At 34.3% G+C, this 25209-nt stretch overlaps 1 protein-coding gene and 2 pseudogenes across 1 annotated transcript; 1 reads left to right on the top strand and 2 right to left on the bottom strand.

Annotated features, from left to right (window-relative positions):
* Nucleotides 1–224: 224 nt before the first annotated feature.
* LOC107849342 lies at nt 225–6394 on the bottom strand (annotated as a pseudogene).
* A 654-nt stretch (nt 6395–7048) lies between these two features.
* Nucleotides 7049–8302, top strand: LOC124889579 (annotated as a pseudogene).
* Nucleotides 8303–16516: 8214 nt separating this feature from the next.
* On the bottom strand, nt 16517–23983 carry LOC107850920 (nucleoporin NUP159). The gene is made up of 5 exons (XM_016695757.2): nt 23631–23983; nt 21155–21447; nt 20990–21079; nt 17159–17481; nt 16517–17050 (listed from the first exon to the last, which is right to left on the bottom strand). Exons 1-5 carry the CDS (start codon nt 23803–23805, stop codon nt 16786–16788), a joined length of 1146 nt encoding a protein of 381 aa, XP_016551243.1. The 5' UTR covers nt 23806–23983; the 3' UTR covers nt 16517–16785.
* Nucleotides 23984–25209: the final 1226 nt, after the last annotated feature.

The following is a 25209-nucleotide window of genomic DNA, read 5'->3' as shown; positions in this document are numbered from 1 at the left end:
AGCAGTTAGTTAGGATAAATATCTACTCTCTAGTTTTGATTCAGCTACTTGTATATATATACACACTACATCACAAAATCAATTGAGTTTTTCCATTCAATAAGAAAAAAGAATTTTATTCCAATGCTTTCCTATTGAGCTCCCAGCTCCTCTCTTGTTCATGTAAGTTCCCATGGAAGCTTAGCTTGGTCTGTTCATGGTTAATCATTCATCTTAATTCAACATCATGACAACTCCAAGTTCTTCCAGACTAATTCGAGTGGCTTGGGAATTGACTTAACAATCAAAAATTGCTCAACATTTTTGTAAGCATGATCCATTCCAAATGCAATCCTTATGATAGCAGGCATCTCTGGCAAGTTTATTTTCATTTGGCTTTCATCTGAAAGGTTACGTATAGAATGACGATAACTAGCAACAAAACAAAGACCAGTATGAGCATATATTGCCCAGTTTTGTTCACCTATTTCAGACTCTTTCAACTTACAAGCTCGAACAATATTTGCACCGAGCTTAGCAGGAGGTAATGTATGATGAATGTCAAAATCACTACCAGGATAGATACACAAGCGTGTAAAAGTTTCCAGGTTACAACAGGAATGACAATTTCTTTGTTATCATTGTTATTTGTTATTTTATGAAAAAAGCTTCTAATGGGAATGCCTTTAAATTTTAATAACGACACATAGAACCACTTCCTCGTTCACTTGAATTTCGGTCATTTCTGTGATTCCTGAAATCGTAATTCCAGATTGTGTTTTAGCTGAGGATTCTTCATCATCAACAACTTCTACTAATAAAGAATTATTGAATCTTTGGCCATCAAAGACTACCATGTTGTATAGACCATGCATATACTCAGTTGTTGAAAGAAGTTTTCAAGATTTCTTGAAAAGCCTTTATAAATTCACCTACCAGAATTGGACCTCTCTGTTTGGACATTAAAGCTGCTGTTAATATGTGCTTCTTCTAAGAAATTGAGTTGGTATATGGAGAGAAGGCCAAGGGTCATGTTTGGGTTTTGGTATTTTTGCAGTGGTTGTCCATCTACCCTTAAATTCATTTTACTAAGACTTGTTAAAATATTAATGGTCAAGTTCAAGTATCAAAGCTTAGTCTTGGGATTGGCACACGAAGTGATCACATCTATAACTGTTATCTATATAGAAATGGAAATAATTTGATAATCTGAACCTACGTTGGCTCGTAGTTCCTGGACATGTAAACATAACCAACTTGGTGCTAAATACTACTCTCTTTAATCTGTATGCTCGTTCTGTAGGAAATACACTTTTAAAACTAGTATAAGGGTTTATAATGAAAACCTCTTATGAATCTGTTTACTGCAAACTGTTGATAAAATTGTAAAGTGGATTCCATATCTAAGCTGAGATTAAAAGATCAAATCTTGATCAAAATCTGAAAATAACTAATCATAAGGTGCTTAAAGCATTGTCATTCTTGAAATATCAATATTTAACTAGGGCTTAATAACCCATGCATCAAATTTATGTTAAATCATCATAAAGTTCATGCTTAGTAATGAAAGTATTGATAGTTCAATTCTTAATTTGGGAATTTATGTCATACGCATAAATATACGAAAGTAGACATGCAATTCAATATCTGAATCACTTGTAATCTCATAATATTCAAATAGTAATGAGTGGGTATAAACTCTAGACTGAAATTCACATAATTTCATATAAAATTCAACTTTAAAACTAATTTTGGGAACAATGATGAAAGTATTATCCTTGTTGAAAACCCCAAATACCTTAATTGATGAATCGATGAAGAAACTTGAACTTTGAGTTCCTATTTATGCCTTTGAAGATTGTTTCTTGAATATCTTGAATTGGAAATCTTGAATTTTGGGTTATCTTGAAAGGAGAATGGTGGAATTTAGGTTTCTTGAGGAATTGAAATTAAGGTTCTAGGGTTTTCTTGGAGATAAATCTTGTGAATAATGAGTGTATTAGGCTTAGAATAGGTTTAATCCAGTGTTCTCACGATTTGGGTGCTTGGTATAAGACTAAATTTCCCTTTAAAAAATTAAGTTCAGAACTGGAATCTCGATTTTGGGCCTTAATGCGACACAATGCCATTGCAGTGGCATACTGGTAAGGGGACGAGTTTCATTTTTCACCATGGAACGATGTAGCTTAATCGCGTTGCATCACTGGAAAAGGATGAGTGCCATTTTGCACTGCACTACGATTTCTGGTGTGACACTGGACAAACGCGGTGAGCTACTGAAAAGGGACAAATTTGATTTTGAGCTTTACCGCAACATGGTGTAATCATGGTGCTTTAGTGGAAAATGAACATTTGCAAATTTGTACTTCACCACGATGTGATGCTATCGTAGTGCTCTACTGCTTTTCACTAAAAGCACCATAACTTCTTAACTGAGTATCAAATTTAAGCTAACTTAGTATCATTAGAAAGCTAATTCAATTATATACCCTTGGTGGGTCTAGATATTGAAAATTGTACACACATTAAGAGTTATACACTTTTGTAGTTGACCTTGACTCACTAAGAACTAAACGGGACTAAGAAAAGTATGGGGTATTACTGGAGTGGACTTTATAGTGATTTGTGATGCTTCAGGTATTAGATTAGGTGTTATGTTGATGCAGGAGGGAAAGGTAATTGCTTATGTGTCTCATCAATTGAAGTCATATGAGAGGAATTATCCCACCTATGATTTGTATTTGCGCAGTTGTGTTTGCTTTGAAGTTGTGGAGGAACTATTTGTATGGATTTCGTTGTGAGATTTTCTTGGATCATGGTAGCCTTTAGTAGTTCTTCACCCAATGAGATCTTAATATGAGATAGTGTCGTTGGCTTGAGATGCTTAAGGATTATGTCTTGACCATTCTCAATCATTCGGGCATAGCTAAGGTGGTTGCGGATGCCTTGAGCTAGAAGTCGACTAGCATGGATAGCTCGGTGCATCTTTTGACCAAGGAGAGGCCTTTGGCCTTAGAGGTTCAGTCTTTAGCTAACCTGTAACACCCCACATTTTTTAGCTAAAAATTAGACCATCGTTGTTACGTGTGTAAACCCTAATCCCATGATTTGCATTTGAATATATATTTCATAATCATTATCCTAGTGTTAAGAATATTTTTGAGGTTAAAATTGACCATAGGAATCACTTGGAGGAAAGTTGAGCTAAGAGCCTTTATTTCGGCCAAATTTTGGTATTTGATACTACAAGGGTCATGTTTTATCATGTATAACTTTTACATATGTATAATTTTGCATCTTAAGACCCACCAAATTATAGATAATTGAGTTATCTTTCTAATGACACCAATTTTGCTTTAATCTAATACCCGAGCGAAAGTTATGACCACTTTCGTAAGAAATAGTAAGGGTCCACGATAGGTACGCACCGCGTAGGCTATTCCCTCAAAATAGGATCCATGACACAAGGGCTATTCCTTTAAAATAGAGTCTGTGCCCTAAGGGCTATTCCCTCGGACTAGGGTCTAAGCCACTGTAACGCCCCGAGACTACCCCCTGTACGTCATACGGTGCCTCGAACCACACGTGATCCTAATCTAACTCATGATACTTACATAACTCATGAGCAACTAAATAAGATACATAAATCTAAAAGAAATAAGCGAAGAGATATCTTTGCTAAATATGTCAATATAAAACTGTTAAAGACATTTACACTTTAGTTATACAAAACAAAACTGAAAGTAAATACATCAATTCTAAATGAGTGTCTATGAAGCCTCTATTAGTACTGACTATAGGTAGCTGGGACATGACCCCCAACTATCCCTATTAAATATGACTGAATAAAGAATGATAATAGAGCTATAGTTGACTCGAGTCCTCAAACCAAAAGAACTCAACACTTGCTGGTTGGAAGCTGCGAACTATCTGATTATGATGTGAGGGCTACAACTGGTCCCTACACTATGAGACATTGTAGCCACACAGACGTATATGTTGTCAGTACTTCTGGAATATACTAAGTAAGTGGGAATGAATGCAATAAGTAAAACTGAATAGATACATAATCTTAAAACATTCATGCTAAGTGCAAGTAGACTCATCAGGAGACTGAAATAAACTGAAAGCTGAAGTATCTTAAGACATGAGTAACAAACATAGTCTGATAAGCTGGTGAATCACTACACTTAGTTTCTTAAATCCTTAATTTTGTAGAATAAGTAGAACTAAATCTAGGTATACTTTCAAATCATGTAGGCTAAGTGATAAAGACTCACCTTGATTATGCGTAAACTAAAACCTGAAATCTCAAGGATAATAACTTATGTAAAACAATATCTGAATAAAATTGTGAGTTTTTAAACTTAGTTCCTAAAATCCTTAATTTTATTCTTTCTTGTGGAAGATTCTTCTAACTGACATAACACCATGTGAGCTACCATGGAGTCCAACGTCTTACCCACGTATCCTTTCCATCAAAATAGAACCTTAACTTAAGTGATACTGAACTTCATTCATATTGTGGAAAAAGCATAACCTACAGCGGCTCGTAGTTTCTAGGAATTTAGGATACGCTCATCCCCATTCCTTTCTCGGTGCTAAATATTACTCCCATAATACTTATATGCTCATACTTTAAGAAATCCACCTTAAAATAGTATAAAGATTTACAGTCTGAAAACCAGTTATGCTTCTCTTTATTTAAATCATACTCAAGATGAACAATTATGGATTTTATATCTTATCTTAGTATCAAAAGATCAATCTTTACTTTAAATCATGGTATAAACGTATAAATAGAGCATAAGAGCATAATCTTCTTGTAAACTCAATACTTGTTCTTAGGACTTACAAATTCATGTTTTAATTCATGGAAATTCATGCAAAACTTCATGCTCAATAATCACATTAAAATTTTTCAGCAATCCCAGTCAAGATAATGAAATTAAAAATCACAATATGAATCTTAAAGTCAAAACATGAACATATGTAATTTTTGATTCACTTAAAACTTTCAATCTCATGGTAATATCATAATTCAAGAATATGCCTATTTGGGTATAAAATCTAATTCAAAATAAGGAAATTCAATCTTAAAAACCATGCATTTTGGACACAAGGATGGAAGAATAACTTTTTTCATGAGAGATGACTTGATGAGAAAACTCTAATCTTGATGTTCTTGAGACACTACAAAAATGGGTAATATTGTGGGGGTTTATTTGCGGGGGTTATTTTAACCCCCATAAAATTATATGAAATATGGGAGTTAAAAATCTGCTGCTAAAATTTATAAAGTTGCGGGGGGTTTTAGACCCCCACTATTAATTGTGGGGGTTTTAAACCCCCGCTATTAATTAAAAAATAGCATATATATTCGATAAAAAAAATATAAATTTGGGGGGTCTTTAGACCCCCGCTATAATAAAAAAATAAGGCTGAAATTTTTTCTTTTTTTTTTTAATTGGACAAAATATTTTTCCCTCTTACTTTACCAAATTGCAACTCTCACATTCTCATTTCCCCAAATTGTTTCTCTACCCAATTGAAGCTCTCACTCCCAAATTGGGTTTATCAATTTCTCTAAAATATTTTCATCTTGTATGTCTTTATCTTAACTACTCATCACTTTGGCTCATTTTTAAATTTCTCTAATACCAAATATTAGTATTGTATACAAATCATCTTTTAGCTTTAACTTCAAAAGTGAACATGTTAGCTTTCAGTATCAACAGATCTAATCTAATGGTTGTTAAGAATTGTAATTAATATCCTGTTTTGAGATTAGATCTCTTAATGGCTTTTTTATTTTTGTCTGGCTACTAGAATTGCACTAGAATTGTGATTGTAATTCTTTGATAAAATAATTTTTTATCTAGTTTATTCATATATCCAGGCAGAGTTTACGTGTGTATATGGTGGTTGATGCTGTTATTTCTATGCATACCAGGTGTTTGTGATTCATCATCGATCTCTTTTCGATAAAAATTACGGTGACAATTACAAGATGCATATTTCAGGTACTATGGTGTTCCTTCTTCTCCACTTGGCATGAATTCTCCCCAATCTTCTAGTACATGTCCTCCCATATTTTAGCATGATTTTTGAGTTATTCTTTGTACCGAATGGTGCTAGTATTCCTCTCACTTGTTGAACTCGTCGATAGTTGTCAAATTGGATTTGGATTTGGATCTGAAGTTTGAGTAAGATTATGTAGATCTAGGGCTTGGTTAGGGATAAAAATGGTATTTCTATGGATAATTTGTTCATTTGTTCTTCTATCATCAATAGGAGTAGTAGGGAATTTGTTTGTTGTAGAGGATGAGGATTCTTGCTGATTAAGATGAGATGGGTGGTTATAACCCATAGAATTAGGAATTCTCATATCCTTTTCTTAGCCGCTGTGTTCCATAAATCCTAACTAATTTGCTATCTGAAATGACCATCTGATCTTAAAACTTTCACCTTCAGGTAATCTATCCTAAGTTACAAAATAAATATCTTCTGAACTCTTTTCATCTATTTTAGGTAACACAGTGATGTGTCATAATTAGAGGACTAATCAATTTGAGTGTGATATTTTTTAGTGCTAACTCCACTGTATGTTGTACTAATTCTCTATGCGTAAGTGAATTAGTGAGGCTGAGAAATGGACAAAGAATTGATCCAATGACTTTGGTGAGCTAGCTAACTTTAGTAAGGCGTACTATTTAAAGATGGGGTATTTTAATTCCAAGAAAAATTGAGGTAGCCGGTCAACACAGGGTATAAATAGATCTAAGTTAATGTGGCTGGATTTAGAGTAGATACTAAGACTTAGAAACAAGAAGGGCTAGAAACCACAAAAATAATTAATGAGAGAAGACTTTCTTGTGTCTCCTTAGAGGCATCCAACACAAAAGACCAGACAAGAGAAAGAGGCATCTAATATAGTACTTTGGTAGCTAAAGGAAGAGTAATGACTAATGAGTAATGAGTTGCCATAAAACATTGATAAAAGTAAGGACTTTCTCTACTAAAACAACCGACTAATGAGTAATAACTAATGAGTGATGAGTTACAATAAATGGAGGTTCGATCCTCTTGCGGGTTAAATGGAGCTTTGAGGTACTGTTATGCTACTTGTGAAAGAAGGCAACGTCGACTTGGATTGAGAAATAGTAACTTGAAAGGTATGTACACTTTCTTCTGTATCTTCTTCTCTCTTTTCATAAACATTAGGTTATTCTTTATAATTTCTTCTATGAATACCTAAATCAACCATATGATTGCTCATGTTTCTATGATAATAATATTGAATGTTGAATCTCACATTAAAAAATTTTCAAAACTCTCAATTCCTTTTTTATCTTTTTGAAATGGTGTCTTGATAAACGTCGTTATTCTCTTCTCCCTTCAACAAATTTTAGGGTTTTGAAGTTTTTTTTTGTAGCAAAAATGAGAGAATGCATTTGTATTATATATAAGAAGTTTTCAATAAAACAAATTCAACAATCATAAACAGGAATGTGATATGTTGTCCTCATGTCATTTTAGTGTACAACACACTAAAAAGTATACTTGGCCGAGCTGGATAGCACTTTCACAATGGGGGTAGACCATCATTCAAAAAAAGTTGCAGGGGTATCAATGATGCATTCGTTATGCCTCTTTCATCATTTGAGCCTTATACTAGCTAATATGGAATCAACTTCTTGATACTTTACAAATCTTTATAGGCATGACACATATGAAATACTTTTGTGCAGAATGATACGAATGCTTTTGTGCCAAAGGATGTTAATGCTGCTGTGGCTACCATCAAAACTAAGCACACCATCCAATTTGTTGATTAGTGCCCCATAGGATTCAAGTGTGGTATCAACTATCAGCCAGCCCTTGTTGTTCCTGGTGGTGACCTTGCTAAACTGCAGAGGGTTGTGTGCATAATTTCCAACTCTACCAGTGTTGCTGAGGTCTTCTCACGAATTGATCATAAGTTTGATCTTATGTATGCTAAGCGTGTTTTTGTGTATTGGTATGTTGGTGAGGTCATGGAGAAAGGTGAATTCTGTGAAGCCTATGAAGATCTTGCTGCCCTTGAGAAGGATTATGAGGAGGTTGGTGCTGAAGGCAATGATGAAGGTGAGGGAGAAGACGATGATGAGTACTGAGCAATGATGTAGTCTGTTTTTATTTTCTTCAGTTACTACTGTCTTTATGTTGCACTACTGAAGACTTACTTCGGGTATGAATTGTGGTATCAAAACATGTGTTTGTTTTGAGTATGTTCTTGGTTTCATCCTACTCTGGGTTTATGCTCTTAGCATATGGTACTTTTTTATTGTGTTGTTTCTTTATGTGTATGAAGTACTCCAGAATTGTAAAATGGAGCTGTGACTAAAAAAAAAATATTGAATGTTCTTCATAAAAATTGGATTGTAGGTTACGCCTAAAGAAATAATTAAATTTGAGTTAAAATTAGAATCTATAATTAATAATTGAAATTGATGGGCCCCACTAATTTTTTTTAAAAAAAATAGCGGAGGTTTTAAACTCCTGCAATTTTTAAACAAAAATTTATTATAAAAAGAATTAAATTTAGAATAACGGGGGTCAATAACCGCCGCAAATTAATTATGGGGGGTTGCAACTGGCGTAAAATAATCACCACAAATTAATTATGGGGGTCGAAAAAAATTGCCGCAACTTGTTTGTGACGGCTCGTTTTGTGGAGGTTTAGGGAACCGCCAAAATTACATTTTGCTGGAGTTTTCGTAAAATTAACCCCCACAATTTGACCCGTTTTTTGTAGTGAGAATGAAGAGGATTAAGGGCATTTAAAACTGATTAGTAATGGATAACAAATCTTATTGGATGATTTTAAGTCGTGGGGAGTAGGGTTTGAAGTGAGGAAAAGACTAAAATACCCTTAAAGAAACAAACAAAAATGCAGGAATTTCCTCAACTGGCGACTAGGTTGACAAGCCGTCAACTACGTGACGTCCCGTCACCCTAGTCGTTAATTCTAAATGGTTTTTTCTCTTTTATAGTTAAGGTTGATGACTAGGGTTGATGTCTCATCACCTAGTTGACGGATCATCAACTTAGTCGTCACCTAGTTGACAACTCATCAACTTAGTCGTCACTTTCTGACAGTCAGACACTCTTAAGTAAAATGAGCATAACTTTCTACTACAATATTGGATTAAGGTGAAACTAGTTGTGTTGGAAAGAAGACTCGAGCATATTTTATTTGATACATAGTAGGACACCTTAATCATTATATACCAGGAATTACACTCATTTAAAATTGACCTTTGTAGGATGGGATACTAAAACTCAATCGATACTAGTGTTCTCAACTCGACTTTGCTCTAAGTGCTTCCTATGACCATAATTTGCATAAAAAACATTTCATACATAAGTTTAAAGGTCATAACACTTAATTATGGCTTGACATAATCACTTTGGAGCCTTTAAACATATAACAAATAGTTGAAAACTTATCTAGGAGATTGTGGGGTATTACAACCACTTAGGCTATTCCCCCGCTATAGGGTCCGTGATGCGGAGACATTGTATTTCTAATTTCAAGATTAAATGGTCAAGGGGGTGATTTGGTCATTTCTCCTCAACCCTTGTCGTCTAGAACATGACTTATAACACTCAAAAGGTCATTATTTGCCCATTATTCCCAAAACTAGTCTCGTAGAAACCCTCCCCTTCCCAAGAATGAAAAATTCAAGATTTTCCTCCCAAGAATTCATGAGTGCAAGTTTTAAAGTTCAAGTATTTTTCAAGAATCTAACTATTGAGGTATGTGGGGTATTTATCAATGGGTGCCTTTCACCCATTGATCCCAAAACCCCTCTTTTTGGTTTAAAGTATGGATTGTATTCTATTTTATAAAATTATCCATGAAACTTATGAACTTAATCCATGTATTTCTTAGTAATTTGAATTCAAGCCATGTCAACATGTGTTCCCATGTAAACTAGTTTTTTTCAAATTTCAATTACTCGTGTTCTATTCAAGTGATTCCTTGTCAAATCTTTGAGTTATGATTTAAATCATGAAAATATGTTGTTTTCTCAAGTTTAACTCATCCCCATGTTCAAGTTCGTGTACTTCACTCAATTAATAAAATGTCTTATGTTTTGGGTCTTTGAACTATGATTTCATACCACTGTTTTTAAACTTTGTTATCATATTTTATTATCTTTCAATGCTGGAGGGTTATGAACACCCGATACCTATGTGTTTTTATATGTTTTCATTTTTAAGTAACAAGTCAGTTAGACCATAATTTTATTATCATATTCAGATCATCATATTCATGCTTTACGCATTTATCAGTACAGTACCATATCATGTTAAACTAATAATAATACTAGTGTCATTCAGTTGGGAGTAACACTTAGCACCGAGTGAATGTAGGGATGGCGGCTCCCCCGTCAGTTAGGCATGAGTTGTTAGTAGCAGTCCCTAAGTTCCAGACCTACGACACCACCATAGATTATGAGGTGTCCCCCGTCAGTTAGGCATAACACTCTCGTCCTTCATGACATTACCCTTGTAGATCCACATCGTCAGTCATATGTTGGTACCCCTAGAAAGGTACCAACACCCTTCCAACTAGGATTACAGGTTGGACTCTGATAGCTCAGATTTGGCCGTGTTGATTGTAGTCAGCTCCCACAGTCTCAGTGCAGTATTTAAAGTATGTCAGTTCAGGTTTTCATGACTAAGTAATCAAAAATCTGTTATTCAGTTATTCATATATCAGTTATTCAGATCATATCAGTACATGTTTATGCTTGGTCTTGCATTCTCAGTTTTACATGTTCATGTTTTCATGCTCAGTATCCTTACATAATCCTTAGTTTTATTTTATAGCATGTTCAGCTTTACATGAGATTTACATACAATATTCATGTTTTTACTGCTTGCCAGCTTACAAAATTGTTTTAAGCTCATGATTTATAAAATCTCACTATGACTTAAAATTTTCACATATAGCTATGTTTAAATGTATATTTCATCAAATAACTTATATCCTCAGTTTTAAAGCATGTTTTAAATATTTCCATGATTTAGTACATGGCTCATATATTCAGTGCATTCCAATGTGCTGGCCACATATATGAATTTGTAGCTACATCCTTCATAATGTAGGTACCAGATGTAGCTCATACACCAGGGTCAAATAGTTGTCAGCTCTCAGCTAGCAGGTGATGAGTTCTCCTATTTCAGGAACTTCGGTTAGTTGTAGTTCATTTACTGTACTATTATTATTCTTATGTATTGATTAGTAGTAGTTGGAGGCATGTCCCAGATACTCGTAGTCTGTATAGTAGAGGCTTCATAGATAGTCAGTTAAAGCCATTACATGTAATCCAAGTTTCTTTCTCCAGTTTTATCATGATGTAAACTTTATCAGTATTACATTTATTCTGACTTTCTCATAATCATGTTTCCACTTAGTAAATTTAGTTTTTATACAATTTAAATTAGTTTCTCAAACACTATGCCAGTTCATGGGTTAGCTTGGGATTACTTATGGTTTCAAGCACCATGTTACGACTAGGGGGTAGTCTTGGTCATGACATAACCAAATAGTTAGGTTTGATATTTAGACACATGGGTGAATTTTAGCATTTGTGGAGGCTAGATTTTCTTTGATGGAGTAAATTCTAGCTCATTAGTTTGAAGATGTTGGATTGAGGTTGATTTAAGATAAGGTGTTGAGTAGGGAGGCTAAGAAAGCCTTACTTGATTCATATGGAGTTTTTTGGATTGGAGGATAGGTTTGTGTGCTGAGACTAGGTAACTTGATTAGGTTGATATTGGAGGAGGCCCATTGTTTCAGTTATGCCATCCATCCAAGAGTTACTAAGATGTATCGTGACTTGAGATAACACTACTGGTGGGGTAGTATGAGGCGTGATATAGTAGATTTTTTGGATTACTCCCTATGTTATCAGCAGGTGAAGGTTGAGCATATGAGACTTGGTGGTTTGCTTTAGAGGTTACCCATTCCTGAGTAGCAGTGGAAACATATCACCATGGACTTTGTGACTGGTTTGCCTCATACATCTCATGGTTCTGGCAGTGTTTGGGTTATCGCAAATCGATTGAACAAGTAAGATCATTTTATTTTGGTTTAGGTCTTATTCAATATTGAGAGGTTGGCCCGTGTCTACATTCATGAGATTGTGCATCTACATGCTATGCTAGTGTCCGTTATTTTTTATTGAGGTTTTATGTTCACATCTCACTTTTGGATGACCTTTCAGGATGACTTGGGTACTCAGGTTGATCTTAGCACGACATTTCACCCCGACTGATGGTCAGTTAGAGTAGTCTATTTAAATTTTGAAGGATATGCTCTGATCTTATATGATGGATTTTGGTGGCCAGTGGGAGTAGCATTTGGCTTAGCAGATGCATATAATAGCAACTATCATTCTAGTATTGATATGGCTCCTTTTGAGGCATTATCGCTTCCTAGTTGGTTGGTTTTATATTTTTGAGGTGAGATCTCGAGGTACAAACTTGCTTCGTGAATCTTTAGACAGAGTCTAAAATATTCAAGATAGACTTAGAAAGTCTTAGAGTAGGCAGAACTGCTATGCTGATCGTAGGCTTCGTACCTTGAGATTTGGGGTTGGTGATCATGTTTTTCTTTGAGTTTCACCCATAAAGGGTATGGTGAGGTTTAGGAAGAGGGGAAATCTTAGAACCAGGTATATTGGTCCATTTAAGATTCATCGAACCATTGGTGAAGTAGCGTATGAGTTAGCTTTGTCCCCAGATTTATCGGCTGTTCATCTAGCTTTTCATGTTTCTATGCTTCGCCGTTACATTCCTGATGAGTCCCATGTCATTCATTCGGAGTTCGTTTAGTTAGAAAAGCCATTGTCTTTTGTTGAGGAGCTAATATCCATTTTAGTTAAAGAAGGTAGACAATTGCGTTCCAGAGTTATCTCTGTGGTTAAGGTTCAGTGGAGACATCGACATGTAGATGAGGCTATAAGAGTTCGATTCAAAAATATGCGTAGTTCTTATCCCAGCTCTTCGTTGATTCAGGTATTTCTTTGCCTTAAATCGAGGACAAACTAGATTTTTTGTGGTGGATGATGTAACGACCTGAAATTTGATTAAATATGTGAAATATGTGTTTCTATGTTATTTGATTATTTTACCCCTCCCTATAGTTTTATTATGGTATTTCTGGGGTATGGGGGTGATTGGCATGATTCTCGATGTATTTGATCCCTTTTGTGCAAAATTATGATAGTTTGGTGGCTTTGAGAGCCTTATTATGGACCTGTGGGGTTCTCTTTTGATCCGTGCAATGGATGTTGAATGTACTGTACCAACAACTTTGTATTGTCAATTTTCGGCTAGGTAGACCTTTGGTTCGGGTTCCGATGCACTCGAGCTTATTTTGACCTGTTGGTCAAAAAGTTAAAAAATTTTAAATATGGGGTTGGGACCCGCATTTAGTTGAAATGGCATCGAATAGAAAATACGACTTCGCCAATGCGTTCAAAATACTAATTTTAGGGTGGTAACATATTTGGTTGGATTTTATGACTTTTAAATCTCATTTCGACCCACGATTTAAAAAATTGTGATTTCGAATTTTGGGGGTCGACTCTGTGAAAACGATATTTTTTTAAAATTTTAATATAGTCATTGAGTTCAAAACGTCGAATTTAGTGTAGTTACATTGTTCGTTTACGTATATCAGACTCTAACCGAATCTCAGACACCCTGTCGAAGTCCGTTTTGGGACTTAAAAATTTGGTGCACCAGGTTGCTGGTGCAACCTGGAAAATAAAGGGTAATGCTTTAAATACCTGGTTTCCTAGTGCAAGTATAAATAGCCCCTTTTTGCTCGATTTTGCTCATTCTTTCACCTTACCTCTTGAGAGTTAAATCCTAAAATAGTGTAGGACTCGTTTGGTAGGCCGTATTACATAAAATAATCCATGGATTAAAAGTTAATCCACCTATGTACAATATTTGGTTGCCCAATTTAAATTTAATCCCACCTAATACATGGATAGCTAATACACCATAGAGTGTATTAGCTTATCCTTAAGAAACCATGGGATTACTTATTCATGGCTTAATAATATACGGATAAGAGAATTAAATGACTCAACTACCCCTCAATTCTTTTTATTAAATTTTTCTTTAAGTTTCATTTTAAATTTAATCACTATAAATTTGGTTATTATGTTACATTTTAATTTGCCAACTTTTTTTTTCTTTGCGTATTTGGATCAAGTGCTTAAATATCATTTCCTCCCTTATGTTGGTTGATAGTTTCGAATGTGAACTACATTTATGCTATTTTGTAATTGTTCAATTTACAAACGGATTAATTTAAATAGAAAAAATTATTGTCAAATAAATATATAATTTGAAAATCTAAAATTATATTATCAACAATCCGTTATGTTCTTACATAGTGTGCTTTAAATTTTTTTAAAAATTATTTCTCTATAATATGACAATTATTTGTTTGTTTTAAATTTTTCTTGATTAAATAAACTCAATTTTTTTTAAAGAAATAAATGATCAACTAAGCGGAGTGAGAATTATTATTTATATTTTAACTTTTTTAAGATTGTGCAAAAGGTGAGAAACTTGACTAGTTAAATAAAGTAGAAAATCTCATAAAAATTTAAGGGTATAATTGTAAAAAAGTTTTTGTTGAGTTTTAAAATATATGATATATCTAGTTTTTAATACAATAAACCAAACACTTGATAAAAAATAATCCCTATATTACTAATCACTGCATTACTAATCCCTGTATTGCTAATCCCTGTATTGTTAATCCATGGATAACTTCTCTTTGTACCAAACCACCCCTTAGTGGGTTATTTTCATAATCCATGGATTAAATGGTGGGATTACTTAATACATTGTTTGGTAGCAATTTTGAAGTTATGTATAACTAATAATGGATTAGTTATACACCATACATGGTATTATAGGGTGTATAACTAATACATCCAATTTGGTGGGATTAGTAATCCATGGATTACAATCCATGGATAAATATGTGTCAAGACAAAAACGCCCTAAAATTTCTTTAGTTTTTTTCTAAATCTTTTCAATTTATTCAATGTAAGTTATTTCTTTTCAATTTATCAAGATAATAATATCCCTTCAAATAATTTTAGTCAAAAGAAAACTACTCCATTATCTTAAAAAATACTTATTGGTCAAAATTCGAAAATAAATTGCATGATTGCATACAAGCTTTAATTTTGTTAAATAGGATATTCATAAATAAAAATAATTTTTCTACTTAGCTTTAACACTCTGCGGAACACAAATTTATGTTAATAATAATTTTATTGTCTCAGTCAAAAGTTACACGTATCTCCCTCGAACGTAAGAACATCACAAAGTGAAAACAACAAAAAAATGATGAACAAATAAAGAAAAGATAAAAAAAAAATTATAAGTGAATGATTGAATCTTAAAATTCCAAAGTAAATAATTAGTTATATTTTTACCTTTTTTTATTTTTAAAAAAGAATAATAAAATTTTGCAAAGAAAATACACAAAGTTATAATATGTCAAAGGGTATTTTTGTAAACAATACTATTCTTTTTAAAATATAACAATACGTATTGTTTTCAATACATCAAATCAAACATTGCAGAAAAAATAATTCCAGTATTACTAATCCCCGCACTACTAATCCCAGCATTACTAATACAATCTATTCACTATTATCTTATACACTCTACCAAACGACCCTTTAGTGGATCGTTTTGTTGGGAAAGAGTTATTCCGGGATTAGTCATTTCGCTATGTATATGGGATAACCTATTTCATCAATACAGTGTAAATGATGAAATAAATAATTTTCATCAGTATAGTGTAAATGATGGAATAAATAATTTCGGTACCAACTAATGTCTCACACCAAATATGGGATAAAATAACTCTTTCATTTTATCCCGAGACGCTTTCAAAGGATTGTCTAAAATGAATTAGTTTGAATTGATTGCCTCCAAAATAAAAATTCAAGCTCTTAGACTAAAGAGGGTAGTGAGCAGATACAATAAATTAGTTTTGAAACTTGGAACATCATATTGATTAATATGAATCAATATGGGACTAAGAATCAATTAATCCATATCGTCTTTGTGGTCAAATATCCACGTTAGTTATTGTTTCTTAAGGGGTGGACAAAGTCCAAAATGTACAAATAAAAATGAATGCATGAGTAATTTTAACATGTAAAGGTGTATTTCATTAGGACACACGAGGGAAAGAAGAAAAGGTTTGGCGGCAGGGGCGGCTCTAGGCGTGGGTGGCACGTCATCCGCAAACTTCGACGAAAACTCTATATGTATAGCTATATATATAGACCAATATAGTAAAATATTAAATCTGCCACCCAGAACACTAAAACACTATCTAGTGCAAGTGGCAAAGTGCCATTTTGTGTGCGTCGTGGATTCGATCTTGAGCAGAAGTATACAAGCATTGTTGATTAAAACAGAGCAACAAGCGTCGTAAATGTATCAACATTGTTGATTAAAACAGAGCAACAAGCGTCGTAAATGTATCGATAATTTTACTTGGCACTCGAAGAGTCCGGATCCTGGATCCGCCTCTGTTTGGCAGCGTTTCACTTTAAATCAAACCCTTGAATTCATGTATTTGTCAAATTTGGTAGTCCTCTTTCTCATAGTAAAATAAATTCATAACTACAAAATGACTAATTCTGCAGCCAGATGTGCCTTGATCAAAGGATTGTGTACTACAGAAATCAAATCAAATCAACCAAGCCACTGTTGACACTTTCGATCCCCACTGCCTCCAACAGCACGACGGATGCTGATCTTCTCATTTGCATATTTTTGCTGGAGATGCTCGAAAGCATTTACATCAAGTTTCCCGGAGACAGATTTCCCTTGCTTCCTCCTAACTTGCTGATCACGGACAGAAGCCCAAAGTTTCTCAATAGCATCTCTCTGACAGGAGGTGAACCTTGAAACGTTATCAAAGGCATGCTTCACTAAGATGTCAATAGCTGTTTGGCACCTGCCAATAGAAGTAACACCCTATGAGAAATTGTAAGATGACAGGGAATTCGACATTTTAATTAATTGAATGACATAACAAGGCATATATTGTCAACAGATACTCGACCATGGTGTTTTGTAACGATTTGCTGCAATTTCTAAGCAGGAAATCAACGCTTCTCGTTGTGATCTCAGGCATCTCTTGGTTTCTTCTTCTTCTTGTCCTTTTCTTGATTTAGTCGGGGTGACCCGCTTCCCCTTTGATGTGCTCGGAATCAAATCATCAAGTCCAAATGGATCACTCTCTTCCTTATCATCTGCTGTCTCGGCTTCTTCATTCGCAGCTTCTGTCTTTTCTTTCAAAGCAGCAGCCTCTTCTCCATCATCATCTTGAGTTGCAACAGGAAGATTTGAAATTGTTTCTTTAATTCTGTTGGTTGCTTTTGAAAACTGAAATGGATCAAAGCAGATAAAAAAAGAAGATAAAAGACTGTCATACTCCCAGATAAATGGAGAAAACAAATTTTAGGACAAATCAGAGCTTAATAGCAAATTTAGAACAAATTTTAGGACAAATCACAGCTTAATAACAAGTTTTGACCAAAATCTGTGTTGCTTGGACGACGTGGGCACCTGACATGTGCGAATCTAGAAATCAGCTTCATCAGGTGTTACGGTATAGCCAATAAATGTATATTTCGACACGTGATTGAAATTATTAAAGTAAAGCTAATCTATTTATATTTTTGTACACACTTAATATTTTAAAAAGGGCAAAAAAGGGCAGCCCGGTGCACTAAAGCTCCCGTTATGCGCAGGGTCCGGGGAAGGGCACCACCACAGGGGTGTATTGTATGCAGCCTTAAACACACAATATTTTATTTAGTAAAATCAAGTGTCTGGTCAACCTATGCTTATTGGTGATCGGTGTATTCAAAGCACGCAAGTTAGATTGACCAAATCCACTGCAGCTCCCATACCCACACTCACACTCGAATCGAGTCGGATCGACACGAGTGCTGCAAAGATTCTGAATGATCAGCGCAACATAGACCAAAATGGTCTCTCAAATATATCATTTGATTCAATTAGGTCCTTAACATCCATCAAACTAAGCTAAAAGTGAGAACTGTTTCTCTTCAAATTAACAGACCATCAAAACTAAAGGGAACTTGCACAAGTGCTGATCACCTGATCAGATGAAGACAACCTGTCTCTATTTCCTTGTCTTAATTAGCAAATGAGCATGGCAACATTCGAAAAAAAAATTCCCACATAGGTGATGGGAAGACAATGAAATTGGGGTCATCCGCACATGATCATGGCCAATCTGCATTTCAAATTCATTCAAATCAAGCTAGCAATTATCAATTACGAAAGTGAACAGTAATGACAACCAAAATGAATCACTCTGCACATAGCATTCATAGACATTTAACTTTTTCATTTGATAAAGATTCAAATACATTAATGTCATAGTGAGTCAGAAATGATTCTTAAATTTTCTAAGCTATCAGTATACAGAACAATATTATTTGCTCATGAAAGAAGTCAAATTGCAAAAGTACAAAAACTGAGATGCTATGAAATCATTTTAGTTAGTAGTCTGAATATCCCTAAAATGAATGATAAGTGTCATGGAGAGTCAAAGTTATTGCAAAGAATGGGGGTAGGAGATGAATCGAGGGTGTTTGGATGAGCTTTTAAAAAGTAGTTTATAAGCTAAAAGCTAAAAGTCATAAGTAGGGGAGATCCTACTTTTGGCTTTTGGCATAATTTTGTATTTTTTTGGCCTATAAGTGAGTGCTTAAAAGTACTTTTTAGGTTTGCCAAACATTACTAAAATTAAAAAAAATGTTTAAAAGCAGAAGCACTTAAAAATAAGCCAATCCAAACACCACCGAAGATATAAAATAGTAGAATAAAGGAAGTTAACTAGAAGACAAACTCCTAAAAATGCATTAACAACTTGAGCCAACTCCCACTTACCTTATTCAAGAAACAACTTAATCCAACTCCACTTATAAGAGATGTTGCTCGAACTCTTCAAAAATGTCGACAGTTGTGTGTCGGGTACTCCAAAAGTAGCGCATTTTGGAAAATCTAACATCAGTGTGACCACAATTTTGGAGAGTCCGTGCAACATAGCGTAAAGGATTGTAAACATCAACCATTCTTCGCCTCATTTTGACCTAAGGGATATTATTATGTTATTTCAACTCCTGCAGTTCATAACTGCCAATGCTCTTTTCCGTTTTTTCTCTTTTATAGATGAGTCATAAAAAAATTACCAGAACACTCCCAAATTACATCTGATGCTGCTTCTTCCACAAAGACATTCCATGTCTTTAAATATACCTCCTCCTCAAGTTTTCACCTAGACCATTATTAAATTTCCATTATTTGATCTTTTTACAGTTCACAAAAAATCATTGGAGCAGTAAGTGTTTTACATGGAAATCATGGTTATCCGTGCTTTCCAACAAGAAATACCTACTCAAAGACTTAAAGAGTGTTCCTCATAGAAGTTTCCAGATCCCAGGATGTTGCACATGTGTTTGTCAAAAGAAAAAAAATACACAGTTCTACCACATATTCAGAAAGAGTAATAGTATTTGTTAGCCATGCAAGTTGTCAACTATGAGAAGAGGGTCAGTTTCAAGTTTCAAATAGATTGTCACTCTTCCCTGTAAGGTGTCAATCATAAATTGCAGATATCACCCTTTTTTTTGCATGTAGAGTAAACCAAAAGGCTAAGATGCAATTTGCCCATTTTTGTTCTGAAAACTCGCTAAGTATTCCATCAACTCTTTAATCTTAAATTTCTTTAACTCAAATTGACAAAAATATACATCCCACGAAGCCATCAATCGTTTTAACTAAATGTAGACTTTGCCAAAAATGTTATCAAACGTCACCTGTACTGTGCTGGGTTTCTTTCTTTCTTTTTACCGCAAACAGAAGTGAAACTTTTCTGCACTAAAAGTTTGATTGAATAAAAAAATCTTTAGATCCAACTATAAGGTCAAATAGCACCTCACATATGCTTCCTGTGATCCTAGTATTGAGTTGTAAACATTAGTCCCTCATTCTCAAGTAAAGACAGCTTGGAGGACTAGTTTTCGGATAAACAGTGCACCCAAACTGAGCTGGTTCTCAAGCAACTCGAGCTTAGCTGAACTGGGTGCCTGCTGTATTAAAGCTCAAGCTCAAATAGAATAAGCTCACGTGGCAGTCAGCCTAAAAAGTATGTAAGATGAAACCACATTGTTACTACTTTATAAAAAATAATCACATTATTTTTAGTCTCGTAGAAATCAACTCTCTATTTTTTTTCAGTTCCAAAATGTAGCAGTAATACTTCTATTTCAACCTTTCAATATAAGTCAAGTTATCATGATGTTGTCACTCTGCAGCAGCAAGCCATCACCAAGTCTCAGTTGAATTACATTGAGCTTGACATAGATCCATCTTAGCTCGCATAGGCTCCCTTGTTCAGATTGATAACCTAGAAGTTACCTTTCTCACCTAAAAGTTAGCAGGACCTTGTTGGTTCTCTTTGTAAGACTACATGCTTTGGCAGTTGGAGAGACTAACACTCTCTTCCTTTTGAATCAAGCATGCAACTTTGGACTACTTAGTTACAACAAGAGCAATGGTGTTACTGTGTCGAGAAATCCAGAAGCTTTATAACACCCTTCAATGAACTAAATACTACGCACTCTGATCATATAACAGCAGATCACATTGCAAAGAATTTTTGTGAAGAAGTGCTACTCGCTAGAGTGACTTCATAACTTAACAAAACGAGTGCCTTCAAAGTAGTAGATTGGAATCCAGAATAACATTTCATGAGACACTTGCTAACGAACTGCATAGCAATCTGTTGGAATAGACTTATTAAAGAAGAACTCTATTGGAAAAGACACATTGGAAACAAAATAAGACAAAAGCATACCACGAAACTGTCGTCTGTGAAGAGGTCATTAGCTACCACAGCCCTCATGGTCCACGTAGTTATCATATTTTGCTGTTTCTTTGGAAAACACTACAAGAGAAATGTTTATAATCAGACAAGTTCGAGCATAAGATGTCCAACAGAGCCACTTGATGCGCTGCTCACCTCGATTGTATCTTGTGCAGCTGTGAATAACTCGTGATAATTCGCTCGTACCGAGGGCTCATGACAGGTGGAGAGCGATGACATTGCAGCTTCAAGAATGGCGAAGAAATGATCACTAGTAGCAGGCTTTACACTGCCAGCCTGAATCAGCTGCAGCGCAAGCTTTGACGCCTTGCTAAACTTTGAGGTGTTCTTTATATGTAATGCTATTTTTTTCATGGCCTCAATAACTTGTGTCTCCGAGGCATCAGTGGTTGTTTTAAACCTCAATCGCTTTTTTTCAGGAGCAGAAGCTGCAAATCAACAACAGCTACTCAATACTCTACCCAACTCAATAGTTTACCAAACTCAAATATTGACCATCCAACAACAAACAAATAGTAACAAGTTATAGGACAACAAAAGGGAGAAGTTCTCAAAAGTGAATTGCTAGAATATGTGTAACAGAAAATTTCTATTCTACTAGAGGGACAGATTGTTGAGAACTCCAAAACCAAAAAGGGACAGATCAATCCATGAATTACCCATCAATTCCCCAATAGTTGGGATAGGTCATATGAAATTTATATTGCCAATTTCATTCGATCAGGACATGGCACAGCTAAGAAGGTGTGGAGGTCCGAGGTGAGAATTAGTAGGTTCCGAGGTATTTCTTTTCCGTTCAAGGAGTATTATTTGACATTTGCTTATGCTTAGCTCTCTAGTACGGCCAGATTGGTTCTTTTACTTCGTTTAACTTATTATCTTGCTGTTGCTACTTCTTCTTTTTCATCTCTCCTTGAGCCGAGGCCTCCCTGACATCCACATTAGAGGGTAGGGTAAGGCCTGAGTATGCTCTACCCTCCTCAGACCCCACCTGTGAAATTATACTGGTTTTGTTCTTGTTGTTATACTATAAACAGGTCCATTTCATTCCAATACTAAATCACAGAAAGATGAAATTGCATAGACTAATTTACTTCAGCTTTATTCACTATTGTTTAGAACACAACAATTAAATCCAAGTTGAAGCCTTTCTAGAGTCGGAAGTAACATCCTATGATGTAGTAGCTCTATCACATTATCTAGTTTATGAAAGAAGATCAGATTCCTAAAATGCCCTTGGAGTCCCCTAATTATAGATGCCATGAGCAACACATTAATAAGCAAGGTTCTACTAGACACAGCTTCGTAGACTTCATGAGACACGTGAACTTATTTAACGTCTCCCAATTTCAATTTTCTTGTAAATAACCGAAATTGACATGAAGGATTGGAAAATAAATCAGAGAATTACTATATATATGTAGTAAACCCGTAAACATCAATCAAAAATCTCACTAATGAATGGTTCATAAATCCTAAAAGGAAGTCTCTAAATAGTTCAAAACTTACTAAATCTTCAAAGCTCCAAATTACACAAACCAGTTAAATATCCCCTATTCCCTGCTTAATTCATGTGAATTAGGCATAAAGGATCTCAAAGAACAACCAGAATTTCAGTCGAGAAACTTATAAAATCAAGGAATTAATGGTCACAAACACACATAATGCATCACAGTCTTTTGAGTTTCCTACCTGAACTATCACCAACTATTTATCAAAACACACCTCAACTATCAATTGTTCACTTTTCTAGCTGAACGATCGTGATATTTCAAAGTGAACTATTCATAGTTGAGGTGTGGTTCGATAAATAGTTGGTCAGGCAGGAAACTCATAAGAGGCATTTGGACATGAAATATTTTACCTTTTTTCCGGAGTTCAACTCCAGAAAACATGTTTTGGCCGTAAAATTACTGAATTCAACTTGAAGTTAAATTTCAGAATTCGCATGAATTCAAAAAAAACCACCAAAAAACTGTTTTTATTCACAGAAATACAAAAAGAAACAACTCCAATTTTTAAACATCATTTTTCACTTTGAAAACAAAAACCACTCTTTTTTTCTTCAAAAAACTCACAATATTCTTGACCAAATGCCCTCATAGGTCAGGTATAAACTTGAAAACAACATAGAAGTTCCACAAGTGGTCAAGAGGGCAGGTAGAGTGTATGCAGACCACTACCTTGTGGAGGTAGAAGGTTGTTTCCAAAAAACCATCGACTCAATCAGGCAAAGTGCCTCTCAAGTCTCCGATTAATTTAATGGGATGTGTGGGTCCCGCAATATTAATTATTAATTAAGTTAGAAGGGTCAAGTGCTTCAAACAACTGCAACAACAACATTAGTTCTCCTAACAACTATTCAATTGTCCAATTTTTACCGTTGTTGGGGTAAAAGTGTAAAAAAAAACTTTTAAAAAAAAATTGTCACTTTACGCAACTTAATTGACAAACTCATTTGTCCGTTTTAATTGCATCTCAGTGTGTTTTAACCCTTAATTCAAAATCAAAGCATTCAACATTCTATTTTTTGTATCATATGCGAAACACAAAAAAAAGAACCGTAGAGTGTTAGAAACGTCTAATAATTAAGCAAAGAAAATTGACTTACTTTCAGGTTGTGATTCAGTAGGTGGTTTAGTACGTTTAAGGGCACTTTTCAGAGCAGGAGGAGGCGGAGGAAGTGGTGGTGCCGGCGAAATCTCCGTCGGAATGACGGGGGAAACATTGGCGGAAGACGGTGGCGCAGCCAGCGGAGGCAAATCTTCGAACAGCTCTCCGCCCATTTCGTAAACTAGTGCAAAGCTCCAGAGAGAGAGGTGTTTGGGATAATTCAATTCACCTTTTAATCATGCCTCTTTTGAAAAACAATCTCACTTTTATCTTCTTTAACTTTTTATTTACTTCTTTTTTCTTTTTCTCTCTTTTTAGTGTTTCTTATTTAATAATTAGGTAACTCAACCGCGCTCGCGCGGTCGTAAAATGAGTTAAAATTATTAAATTAGAATTATTTTGATCATATAAAATTAATTACATTAAACTCAAATAAATAAAAGTTTAATACACACTTCTATCATATCAAATTTTATTAAACTAATGAAATTTTGAAGTTACCTATTGAAATGGATTAATACATATTCACAATCTCAAGAATACTTCGAGAAGAATAGTACTTTATTTGGGTAACATATATATGCAAAAGAATTGAATTTATATACCTAAATTGAATTATACCTTTCAAAATTTCTATTTGATTTTTTTCAATTTCTCGAAAAGGAACTTAAATTTAATTAAGAGAATATGTCTAGTTGATGACGGGGAAGGAATATATGTCTAATGCTTTATTGCCTCATTATTTTTTCATACAACTTTTAAATTCTATCAATCTGTCTCTCCATTACTATAAAAAATACTAAAATTAGCGAAAAAATTAATTCATGATGCTAATTACCTAATTTATTTGATAATCTACTAATTTATCACTAATATAAAGCTAAGACCATCCATAGCACTAATTTTAAAATTCACTAGAGAAAAAACTAACGAGGGCTATCAGGGAAAAGACAATGATTTGTTGAGGGGCTTTAAGAAGATATCAATGGTGTGTTTGGTATGAAGAAAAATGTTTTTCACAAAAAATATAAATCAATCAACAACTATTTACTTTGTCATTCTCTTTCATGTTAAAAAATTGGATATATATAATTTATAAAGACAATGAAATAAAATAAGGTTTTTTTAAAACTAAACATTGATATCTTTTTAGGAACATGAAGACGGTCAAAACAGTTACACTATTAAAGCATCCCTCTTTAATGTATTTAAGTACATCCAAACTGCTTTAAGATGACAAGTCTCAAAATTTTTATGTGAAATAGTTTAGTTTAAAGAGGAAAAAAAGATTTCGTGTTGGACCTTTAATTGATAGTGTATAATATGTTACTTATCTTTGAAGTAATTAAAATTTTGTATTACTAGTACTAATTAAAGAGGATGATAAACATGGAGTAATTGCAAAAAATGAGTAACACACATTAAGAAATTATAATGGCATCAATATTAAGTGTATTAATTGTAAATAATTAATAATTAAAAGTCTAGCTAGTTATAGTAAGAAAATATTTCATTATTGAAAATATAATATTGACCAAAAAAATAAATTTGATGAATATTCTTTGTTACTATAGTTA

Source organism: Capsicum annuum, chromosome 12, assembly GCF_002878395.1.
Source record: "Capsicum annuum cultivar UCD-10X-F1 chromosome 12, UCD10Xv1.1, whole genome shotgun sequence".
In the NCBI taxonomy this organism is placed as follows: Eukaryota; Viridiplantae; Streptophyta; class Magnoliopsida; order Solanales; family Solanaceae; genus Capsicum; species Capsicum annuum.
Note: the sequence above shows the minus strand (reverse complement) of the source record. Positions and strands in the feature narration are given on the sequence as shown.